The sequence below is a fragment of the Bemisia tabaci genome, chromosome 2 (genome assembly GCF_918797505.1).
Source record: "Bemisia tabaci chromosome 2, PGI_BMITA_v3".
In the NCBI taxonomy this organism is placed as follows: domain Eukaryota; kingdom Metazoa; phylum Arthropoda; class Insecta; order Hemiptera; family Aleyrodidae; genus Bemisia; species Bemisia tabaci.
The window spans coordinates 79,229,413-79,241,803 of NC_092794.1; the positions used below are offsets into that span (position 1 = coordinate 79,229,413).

Here is a 12,391-nt window from a genome sequence, read left to right on the forward strand (position 1 = left end):
GGCCGCATATGCTCACAAATGTCAGAGAAAACCGATTTTTCACACTGCAACCGATATATCTCACGAAAAGTCACTACTGTTTCCAGTTTTTTCCCCTTTGCCTCAACCTTAAGGTACATACTTTTAAGTAAGTAACACGAACTAACATACAATGTTAGTAACCCAATTTCTCCTACATTTTGACCTCCCTCTTAGGATATAGACTTTCTCCTAAGTTTTGACTCCCCTCCCCCCCTAGATGTTTCGTTCGATTTTTTTTCCCCCTAGCTTTGGACACGCCTGGATTTTGACACCCCCTCCCCCTCCCTATAGATCTCTAGCCGTCTTTTATTTCGTCTGCAGCGGACACTTCACGGTCCGCAGGCGTCTGCAATCGTCTTTCATTATTTTGCGGATGACTTGGAGTGGGCGGGGCTTAATTTCGAGGATGCGAAGCGGACACAAGAATTCGCCTGGATGCGGACACCTGCAGACGTTTGCGGTCCGCGGCCGTCTGCGAGGTGTGGAGTTTGCAGACCGTAGATCACGGACGAAACCCTAACCTCTCGACAATATCATCTTCTTCTGTCTTCTTCACGTGCCCTTCTATTTTGTCATTTGTCAATCCTATTTAGTCTCTATTTGTATTTTGACCCATGATCTTCGAACTTTCATATCTGTTGAAACAAATCAGGATTTTATAACTATCCAATATTGGACCACTAGACAAGGTACGAATTTCAGCACTCTGATATATGATCCGTAACCAAAATTTCACGTAGAGCACGATGCGCACAATGAAAATTATCGAAATCAACTCCTCACAACGATATTTAATGATTCTTGATGCGTGAATTCAAACCACCCGCTCATGAAAACTCAATGCTCTACGTGATTCACATCGCGCGCTAAACGTTATCATGACAGTCTCTGCGCGATGTAAAAATCTGGCAACCTCAATCTTGACGCTTTGGCTCAGCTATAGCAAATTGCCTATAGTTCGAACAACGCATGGTGGGAAATGAATATTGCTCGATTAAGAAACTTGCTGAGACTGTTGTCATGCGCGATTTGACTCACGTAGAGCTTTGAGTTTCTTGTGAGCGGGCAGTTCAAATTCCTCGTAACCAATGTGAAATGAAAAGGTTAATATCTTCGTTAGGAGTTGGTTTCAGTAATTTTCGTTGCGCGAATCGTGTTCTACGTGAAATTTTGGTTAAGAAACATTAGAGTACCTGTATAGGGAGAGTACCGACAGATCTGAAACTCCGAAAGTCCATCAGGCCTTCACCGATGCCTCCGCGAATAAAGTTAGGGCCCAAAAGGGCAGCCAACCTATGAATTTCAATTATCCAGAGCGATTTACTGATACTGTTGTTACGAACCGTCCTTCATTAAGCACGTGTTTGACTCAGTTTTTGCATAAATTTACTCAATTTCGCGGAAGAACGCTCATTTCTGTACATTCTTGGCTAAAATTGGAATCTGCAGACTGGCAGTGAAATTTTGTGCGTTAGAAGTTGGTTAGAAGGGTGGCTGCACTTTTGGGCCCTAAGCCCTCCATGAACCGATCTGTCGGTACTCTCCCTATACAGGTACTCTAAGAAACATGTACCGGAATGCTTAAATTCGTACCTTGTCTAGTGATCCATTACGGTTTTATCCATTTTTTGGTTGTCATTTGAAATGTGTTGGCATTTATGCCCAAATTTCTCATCTTATTTCGTTTTCGAAAATTTTTATCGAGCACTCCTAAGAAATTTTTTATTAGATGCTTCACTATGGCAAGCTTCACACCCAGTATTATCAGAATCAGGTACTTATAAACAAAATGCAGTGGCGCCCTCCAGCGGTCAGCGCTGTGAACACCTACCTCGCTGTGATTGGCTCTCTGAAGTATCTACGAAAATCCGATCGTCCGCGGTCCGCGAAGAATCCTGTAGACGAAATAAAAGACGGCTTCTGGTTTTTGACCTCCCCCTGCGGTGATTTTAACTTCCCCTGGACTTTTTCCGGAACTATGCCCCATGGATTTCTCCTACATTTTGACCTCTCCCCCCCCCCCTTGAATTTTGACTTTCTCCTAAGTCTTCTCTTTCATTTTCAATCTGAAACTTGCTTTTCAAAAATCGAGAATAAGAACCGCTTAGATTAGGCAAATACAGATTTGTACCTATTACTCAGTGTGTTAGCGTGCACTGTATAGTATTCGTCAAACCACTCTCAAAGCTAATTTTTACTTTCTCGCTACCCTAGGGTAGAGGAAGTATAGTCATCCTCCAAGGGAAAAAAAATAAAAGTTGAAATTTCATCATTTCTAGACAATTTAAGGTCCCATGAGTCAAAATAACCATACTTGAAAAAATGTGTCTGTCCGTCTGACGTTCCCCAAATCTGTCTACAGCGATATCTCAGAATCTATCTGTTCGATTTCATTCAAAATTTGCAGAGAACACCATATCTATGGTCTACTTATGCACGTCAAACGATTTTGGGGTACACTAAAATTTGGGGGGCTAGGGGCCATGGTCCATTTTTAGCAAAATCACACGGAAAGTTCATTTTGAAGGGCTGTACACTTTGAAAAATGCCTTTCATTCTTTGAAAGTTGGCATAAAAAGACCACCTGAGCCATTAATTTAAGTTCCTAATAGATCTTTGGACTGAACAATAAATTGAAAGGTTACGCATCATACAGGGTGTTTCAGACCACCCGTACCAGGCCTTTTTCTCGGTTGTTTTAGGTCGTACGAAGTCGGGGACCGCGGGGTTGAATAAGGAATCGAACCCAAGGAATCTGAATTTTGTGGTCCCGAAACCCCCCACCCCACCCTCCCTTGGGGGGTTAAGGGGGGTCACGATGCTAAAAGTCACGGTTCCCGACCGAATTGCGGATTAATCGCATCAGAATTGAAAAGCACGGAAAATTTCACGTGAAATCGACCCTTAAAAATCCATAATCGGCCCATCCAAGGCCCAAAAATGACCCCCTAAAGAGGGGGCCAGTACCCCCCTCCATAATTTCTCTTTGGTCTCAAAATTGACGTAGATTCTCCAGAAAAAGATGGTTTCCCAGGTAATTGACCCTGAGAAATCCAAATTTCATGGTCTCGAAGCTCCTCTCGCCCCCCTTGAGGGGTAAACAGGGGGCCCAATTTTAAAAATCGGGGCTCCTGTCCGAATCGCAAATTGATTGCATCCAAATTGAGGAGCAGAACACATTTACATCTTAAGTGACCCCCAAGAGTTTTAATCGACCCCTTTGAACGGCAGAAAGTAACGCCTGAGGAGGGGAGCTTCGCTCCCTCCAAAAATTGCTCAAGATTCCTCTTTGGTCGCAAAATTGACATCGATTCTCCAGAAAAAGATGGTTTCTGCCCAAAAGGGCGGGTAGCGGAGCTTAGGGACCATGAAATTCAGAGTCCTCAGGGTCGATTACCTGGAATACCGTCTTTTTATGGAGAATCGGCGTCAATTTTGCGACCAAAGAGGAATCTTGAGAAACTCTTGGAGGGGGGCGAAGCCCCTCTCCTCAGGGGGTTACTTTCTGCCGTTCAGGGGGATCAGTTAAAACTCTTGGGGGTCACTTAGGATGCAAAAGTGTTCTGCTCCTCAATTTGGACGCAATCAATTTGCGATTCGGAAAGGAGGCCCGATTTTGAAAATTGGGCCCCCTCCCCCCCGTTTACTTCCCAAGGGGGGCCAGAGGAGCTTCGGGACCATGAAATTTGGATTTCTCGAGGTCGATTACCTGGGAAACCGTCTTTTTCTGGAGAATTTACGTCAATTTTGAGACCAAAGAGAAATTATGGAGGGGGGTACTGTCCCCTCTTTAGGGGATCATTTTAAGGCCTTGGATGGTCCGATTTTGGATTTTTAAGGGTCAATTCCACGTGAAATTTTCCGTGCTTTTCAATTCTGATGCGGTCGATCCGCAATTCGGTCGGGAACCGTGACTTTTAGCATCGTGACCCCCCCTTTAGCCCCCAAGGGGGAGTGGGGGGATTTCGGGACCACGAAATTCGGATTCCTTGGGGTTGATTCCCTTTTCAACTCCGCGGTCCCCGACTTCGTACGACCTAAAACAACCGAGAAAAAGGCCTGGTACGGGTGGTCTGAAACACCCTGTATAGCGAGGAGAGCACTTTGATCAAACAGAGAGCTCACTTTGACGGACTGTAGATTTTGGAAAAATGCCTTTAATTCTTTGAAGGTTGGCACAAAAGCACCACCTGGATCATTAATTTAAGTTTCTAAAGGATCTTTGGACTAATCTCATAATTGCTATCGGCCCAATAGCAAACGCTCAATTCTCCGATAAATGAGTCGGAACGCTCCTGGGTATTTGCAGCAAACGCTTTGAGTCAGGTGAAACCTAGGATTTTAAATGCATTATATAATGCACCATATACAATCTCCAAAATTACTCCATAGGTATACACCAAGCAAAATAGGTACTCAGATACTGTGAATCATCGAAGCTAACACTCCATAGGTATATACCAAGCAAAATAGGTACTTAAATACTGTGAATCATCGAAGCTAACAGTAGAACTGACGCTTAGATCTTTATTGGGAACTAATATGTTTGTTGTTACTGAACTTTGGATCCCTGCAGATTCCATCATTCGTGGTTCCTTTTTACGAGGTACTGAGCACTAATCATCATTAATATAAACCTCGAAGGATTCAGACTTTCAGCGATTCTACCTTTTTCTATTTCACTCGACAGGTTGCCAGATTGTGCGATAAATGTGAATATTTTACATGGATTTGAATTGGAAAAAGTGCTAAAAAAGCAACTTATCTGGCAACAAGAGAGTCCGGGAGGGACGAGAGGCTGCCTTCCTGGGAAAACCCATGATTTAGCCGGACAAACAACAAACAATTGATTCCGTTTGAAGCATCAATTGTATACTAGGGGAAAGCTATTTTAAAATAATAATTGTAAATGGACAAAGATGCTACAGAAAAGGAAAAAGGAAAGGGGAAGTAAATGAAATGAGGATATAATTACTAATATGCAATCAGAGAGAATAAAACAAAAACATTAGAGAAATCTATATGTGATGAAAATATAAGAAAAAAACACGAGTGGGCTCATTGCGATTTGGAACTCGAACTATACTATCGTTGAGCAGTTTTTAGACCCCTACGCCACCGATAATCTTCTTAAGAGGTAAAGATGAACTTTTGCTACTTCAGCGAGTCAAATCGCGGAAGGAGATCCATGGATTGTCTTTTTCCGCCACCCGATGGAATGACGTCCCAGTCAAATGCGTTTTTGAAGAAATGATCGATCCCCATCATCAATTCATCTCCACACATCTATTCATGTGCAAACGATGGCACGCTCCGGCAACAAGGTTCTATGACGAAATCATTTTTGCCTCCAGAGTCTCCAATATGTATACATCTTAGTGATCAAACGTTCAATCACTGAGAAAAATGGCTCACTGAGCGAGCCGATTGGCACTCGCGTAGCGAGCGATTGGGGGTCCAGGGGGCGCAGCCCCTTGGCTGGCCGTTCTGGACGCGCTTTGCGCGTCCAGAACGGCTAGTATATTAATAACACTGCACGAACATGATTGATTTAATGATTTATGATTACACAAAAGCGAATTTGTTTACGTATCACAGACAACTTGCTCAAATTTTTTCATGTTGTTGTTGTTTAAAACACGGGGATACGAGAAGCTAAGGAGGTAGCTCTCTCTGTTGTCATCGTTTCGACTTACGGGGATACGCGCTAAGGAGGTGGCGCTCTCGGCGGGCGGGTGGTGAACTATTTCCAGCAGGGAGATTTCGACCGCCAACTTTGAAATTTGGGATCGATTGTCCCGGCATAACCCGTTTTATTTTAAGACTATATAAACGTCGAATAGTGATTCTACCCATCAAAGTAGGTTTTTGATGGCTTTTTACCGTGCTCAAGGAAAGATTATAATATATAATCTATCTAAATTACAATGTCAATGAATCCAATAGATCTTAATGAATCATAGAAAAGCTAAGATTTTTAAGGATTGCCGTCTTTACTAGAAGGCATCATTAATCAATTATTTATTTGAAGATGCCTCATAATATCGACAAGTCGATTCTGAATATATGAATTCATCACATATTGTGAAGAGATTTACGATAAAGTTTAGTGGTTCGATTAAAAATTTCAGATCTATTATTGTTCGATCAAAATTCCAATCGAACTTTATGATTTTGTGAAATTGGCAGTATTTCATTAAATAATCCAGTAAAAGTGTCTTGTGCGATCCTCGCACCATGAAAGGCGGGCGAGGCCCCCCCTGCCACATGCCAGCGTGAAGTGCCAGTACGCGGCCAAAAAAGAAAAGACTGAATATATGCAAAATTTAAATGAAAATCTGTAAGAATTGCCTTAAATTACCCCAGACAATATCATCAATTTTATAGTTTTCTGGGAGAGACCCCCCCGAAACCCTTCCCCCCCCCCCGGGCAACTGGGGTTATTCCATGCCCCTCAGATCCACCAGTGAGGGGGGTGAATAACTTAAGATTAAGGGGGGAACTCGCATGGATTCAAAGGTTTTAGGGGGACGGGCACCACTGCTAATGTGGGAAGAGATTTCTCATTTCTCTTCAGTTTTGTATTTTTTCACTTCTTGTTTGAAATGTTGCCAAGTTACCACTGTTGTGGGAAGTAGTCCTATTCTTTTTATTTTTTAAATTATTTTTTAATTCGTCAAGTTTTCATGAAGTTTAAATAGGTATTCCTATCGCTATTCTTACAGGAATTAAATGTTCGTCACTATACTTGCATTAAGTTACTCAAATAAATGCTTTTTAACCAGAGTACCTTCATTACATCAGTATTTAAACTCCAGCTTGTTCCGAGTTTAAGTTTAATTACGAGTCTGTAATATAATTTGATTGATTTTTTCCCCTTGTTTTTGTTCACAGTACTATCATAGGAAACAGTGCTTTCAATGCCACAGTGTGCCTCGTGAAACTAGTATATGTCTCTTGTGCGGTACCCTTGTTTGTCTCAAAGAATCATGCTGCAAGCAATCAAATATCTGTGAAGCAATTCAACATTCAATAGATTGTGGTGCTGGTACAGCAATGTTCTTAGTAGTACCCTCATCATACATCATTGTTGTCCGTGGTAAACGAGCATGTCTTTGGGGCTCTGTTTACTTGGATAGTTTCGGTGAAGAGGATAGGGAGCTAAAGTAAGTATGTCTGATTTTTCCTTCTTCTTAATAAATCGGACTCATTCAATAAGTAGTGGTTGTAAAATGTTTATAAAATCATGCCCTACTAGCATTGAAAAATTGTCATTCTGTAGTGAGGCACAGAATTTTCTTTATCCTGTCACAGGATCCCAGTTAGCAAGATCGAGCTCCATCGCCGATTCTAGCGGTGGACGGTGCCAAAGCGGAATCGCTTATCCACATAGAGGAGCGGCAGTGTAGCTAGAGATATTCACCCGTTTGAATGTGGATACCCCTCGTCGGAATCGGAGTCCAGGCGCCGCTACTCGCGGCATCCGAAGCGGCTTTGTAGCACTGACGCAAGCGGCCCACGCGCGGCGTCACGCAGCGCGTTCCTAGCGGCAGTTCTGACTGATAATGAAATTTATTCGGGGTTTTTATTTCTTCTACAAAACATCGGATCTTCAGGAAATAGGTCTATATCTCAAGAGAATATAATTAAATTTTGAGGCTAAAAAGCTCAAAAATAAAATGTCAAAAATACCTCTGAAAAAATTTCACAATCCATGAAATTTTTTCTTGTATATTTTTCACTTTATTCCTCAGTTTTTTAGCTTCAAAATTTCAGAAATCAGGCACTCTAGAGATGTAGATGTACTTCCTGTGGATCCGATTTTTTTAAAAGTAACCCCAAAAGAAAACTTAATTTTTTTAAAAGAAAACTTACAGTAAAGACCTATACTTATAATGTACTTATATCAAAGTGTTTTCGATAGGTACACAAAACACCAAGTCAAAGTTATTAACCAAAGTTATTTTCCATATTACCTCGAAAATCTATTTTTCTAGGAGACAAATTGCCTCTTGGATGAATTCGATTTGTCGCTAATAAAACTTTTTATATTGAAATACTAATTATATGTGATGGCAGGAACGTTAACAGAAATTCTCATAATTCTTTCCCCTATGGCTACTAGATTTATTCTCAACAATGTAACAAAGGAGAACATTTAAAGTCAAGAAAAAAAGAAGAAAAGAAAAAAACTCAGATGTATACCAACAAAGATATTTTATTACCATTATATCATTCCAAATAGACTCGTTTCTAAATTTAAGATGTACATTGATGATGTACAAGATGATCTTTTCTCTAGGGCAAACTAGAGATTTAAGAGAAAATTTTATTACCTAGTTCAGTTTTTTCATTAATTAAAAAAGTTTATTTATGGAACACATTGCACAAGTAATAAGCATAATTGGTATGAAAAAAAGAAATTCTGGAGACTAGCCATATCTGAAAACATTGGTTTTGGTAACTTATTATTCTTCTACAACCCTGTTGATAAGAGTCTCCTCTCGGAATCGGCACTATTAAGTAGATGTAAGAATTATTATCGATAAAATTGGAAAGCGGACGAAAGAACAGTATTAATGACTTTAGCCGTATTTGATGGAGCCTCAACATACGTCCAGAATAGGATGCTGCAAATACTTTCTATCAAATCTCATCAAAGCTGACAATGAAACTTCACCACTTTTTCAAGGAAAATATAACTTTTGCCACTTTATCATCAGATGTCGTTCCAAGGATATATCCTTCATTCCTCACAACGACATTGAAAGACATTCAACTCCATATATTGTTGAAAATCCTGACATCGAAGGATGCATGTCATTGAAAATCCTAAAACATGTCGTTAGGAATTCTAGGATGATGAATGACATTAAACGGCGCATGTCATTGGTCATCCTACGATTATGGATGACACATGTCATTGGTCACCCTAGGATAATCAATGACACTGAAAGACACATGTAGCTGGTAGCACAAAGGGAGCATGTTTGCCATAGAGAACCCTGCAAAGATGAATGAAGTTTGATGTAGAAAATGTATACCAAAGTATTGATTGATGCGCCACATCTAGTCCGAATAACGCTTACTCCAGTAACTCTTCATTAGTCACCGGTGTAAAGTATCGTGAGATTTTGACTGCGAGACCCTCAGTTTTGGGGGGATGGAGGTACACAATGTCTTTAATTTAAGCTTAATAAGTTATAATGATAAATCATGACATTCAGATCCACTTAAATGATGCCAACAAATACAGCTAGATCACTAAAAAGTATGACAGAAAATTTTCAAGGCTTTGAACTACATACAATCAAAATTTTCAGGTAATATACAGCACAAATATGAAACTCAGACTTGAGAGGGCATCAAACTTGCTGCTTCTGTGTTGAAAGAGTATGCGTTAAGAAATTATATAAAAAAAGACTCACCAAATATAAAGTTCTTCTTTAAAACTTAAATTCCGAACAGTTTGGTTTTACCTACTGATTCAGATATTTAGGCATTTCCAACACTGAACTTAAGTACACTTTCCTTCTTCGTTTGAAAAAATTAATATCTGGACAAATCAAACTTTGAAAGTCACTGTTTATGATTATTTAAGTTGCCTACACTAAATCTTCCTTGATATCAATGTTGTTTGAAGCACTAAATGATGAATTTTGAGGTGATTTGATTTTGCTGCTAACTCTCTACCAATGATTGCTCAGATACAGGATGGGCAATCAGATCATAGAATATTAGCCGCTTGGAAATTCCAGAATACTTGGAAATAAATCTGAGTGCAGATGCTCGTCTGGAGTGAGGCCACTGAAAAATAGATGAAGAAAATGACATTACACATTAGCTTCACACCTAATAAACCCAACTTATGTTTAGTTCTTATACATTTACTCTGTTAAACGAATCAGCGATTGTTATCATTTAAATATTGAATACTTCAGAACCAACGCATAAAAGTTCTGTGAAAATCACCATTTCATTTCCGTTGACTTCTGAGAGACTCCGCAACCCCTTGAGGTATGTTATTGTGAACAAATACTCCACACCTCACAAGGACCACCCAGCGGATGAAACCAAAATCAATTACTCATTGAGTTCAGCTTATCTCATCAGAGATAGGTTACAATGGACAAGGACAATTCCAACCCTGAGCACAGATGAAAGTACCTAGCGGAGAAGAAGTGAGATGCAGTCTGAAACTCAGTGATTAAGTATATACGTCGACAACTCATAAGCAAGCTCACTGCTCGAGTGCTTACACGAGTCTACAAGATATAAGCCAGTGGTACCTTGCATTAGCCAAGTAAGATTCGAATAGACTACAATCACGAGAATTTTGGCTTATTAAGCTGAATTGTGTTCTTGCCGCATTAGTAGTTCAACGTCTGGTGGGGTAAGGTTTTATGCTTCAAATTTATTCTGGAGGACAACTGAGGATAAGCTGTCCTGCACTTTCGCAAGGAAATATGTTGAATTCAAACAAACAGAGCATGGTACGAAGTGGTAGGGAGGTTAGCTCTGAAAAGGAAAACTAACTTTCGTCCCTCAGCGAAATAACTAACTAAGAGATAAATACTTCGGCTTTGTTTCTTGCACGAGCGGCAGAATTGAACACCGGTAAAGAAAATGAAAACGCAATAAAAACATGGGGAAAATACTTACTTTAACAAGTGGACTTTACAATCAATTCCATAAGCGCTCACGACTCAAATCACAACTGACTGAACCCTGAATCACAACTAACAACAACTTGCCTGTTGAAGGACGCGCGGCGCGCGCATCCAGACTCCTGCATTTCTCCGCAACTCCAAACGCACTACACACGCGGCTAGATGCGCTCGCCTGGACTCGTTCCCGACTCATTTTCGTTCAACCGCTAGAGACGGTGGATGAACACCGTGAGAAGCGCGCTTATCAACTCAGTCTCCAATCTGCCGCTAGAGACTGTGGACGGAGACTGTAAGGAGCGCGCTTAGCAATGCCATCTTCAATCTACTGCTACATTTTGTGGATAACGCGAGTATTGGAGCGAGCTCCTGTACGGGCTAATGGATCCAAATGACGGAGCTCAATCTTGCTAACTGGGATTGCTTCTAGTCGTGTCCTTCATTTGTCTGTCTCAAAAATTACATTGGCATAATAGAATTAATCATGCCATACTATTGGACTGTGTTTTTTTGTGTAGAATATGTGAATTCGGAGTGAAATCCTACATTCAAAGTAAGTTTTTATAGATATGAGTTTTCAGCGTATGTTATTAATTCAGGCGTGAAAAATTATCATTTGCTTTGATGGAGTCATTTACATAGTGGTGTCCTATCCTGAATTTTTTCGGAATGGATAAAAATATGTAGCAGAAAAGTTACCTCTTGCAATTCCAAGAGTGTATCTATTTTTGAAAGAAAAATTTGAAAAAAATTGACAGGTTCCAATCGCCTAGAGCTATGGAGCCTTAAAATGTTACTTCAAGGTTGTCTTAAGGCACCATGGGAGTCTGGAAAATACTTTTTGGGTTTGTTTATATGCTGTTTATTTCAAATTCATGCTAACTTTACACAAAAAAGAGTTCAAAGACTTTAACCATTAACCAACCACTTCAACCATTCTTACTGACTCTCCTCTTTCTTTTCTCAATTGCCCACCTGGCCTAAACAATTTGAAAATTTGTTGTTGTTTGTTTCAGACGTGGGAAACCATTGTACTTAAGTCCTGAAAGGTATCGTTTGCTCCAGCAGCAGTGGTTAGCCCATCGATTTGATCACACAAATAAAAAATGGGTGTGGCATCGTGATGCTCTGTAGCCGAGAAATTTGCTGTGTTAATAAAGAAGCTAGGAAGTTATTGGAATTCCGTTAATTATTATGAGTGTAAATTTTATAAATATATTCACTTGTATATTCTGTATTTACTGTATTAGATTTTCTTATTTTTATTTTTTGTTATCATTTTTGTCTTTAGATTTATCAATTACTCGGGTAACTTAAAATGTTCGTATTTAAATCTTCAAAGAAAAATATAAAATTATACTTTGCAGTACTACTTGTCCATAAATTGCTTGAAAAAATTGGATTTTAATTTCCTTGCCATTTTTGATGGATTTTCCTTTTATCCTATTCTTCTATCATCTTTTTAATGCTTGTGCTTTTTTCTTTGACTTAGTTCATTGCAACTTTCACTGGTATCTCCCAAGTTACACAATCTTTTTGTTATAATGGTGGTTTGCTATAATGGTAGGTAGGATTAAGGGATTGGGGTCTCAGAATAAAAAACCCAGCTCCTAAACCTCTCTTAAAATACAAATTTGTCAAACTGAATTTATAACAGGGAATAATTAATTTTTTGTCAAATACATAGGGTGTCCCATAAGTAC

At 39.8% G+C, this 12,391-nt stretch overlaps 1 protein-coding gene and 1 long non-coding RNA gene across 2 annotated transcripts in view; one reads left to right on the forward strand and one right to left on the reverse strand.

Moving 5' to 3' along the window:
- Positions 1–12,057, forward strand: part of Ubr3 (Ubr3 ubiquitin ligase) — a 92,589-nt gene extending 80,532 nt beyond the window's left edge. Inside the window, 2 exon segments of the mRNA XM_019048775.2 lie at positions 6,916–7,187; positions 11,705–12,057. Coding sequence (XP_018904320.1) covers positions 6,916–7,187; positions 11,705–11,822 — 390 coding nt within the window. The 3' untranslated portion in view covers positions 11,823–12,057.
- On the reverse strand, positions 8,223–11,698 carry LOC109035216 (uncharacterized). Its single transcript, XR_002009214.2, has 2 exons — positions 10,684–11,698; positions 8,223–9,828 (listed from the first exon to the last, which is right to left on the reverse strand). It is a non-coding gene; the product is annotated as an uncharacterized lncRNA (long non-coding RNA).
- Positions 12,058–12,391: the final 334 nt, after the last annotated feature.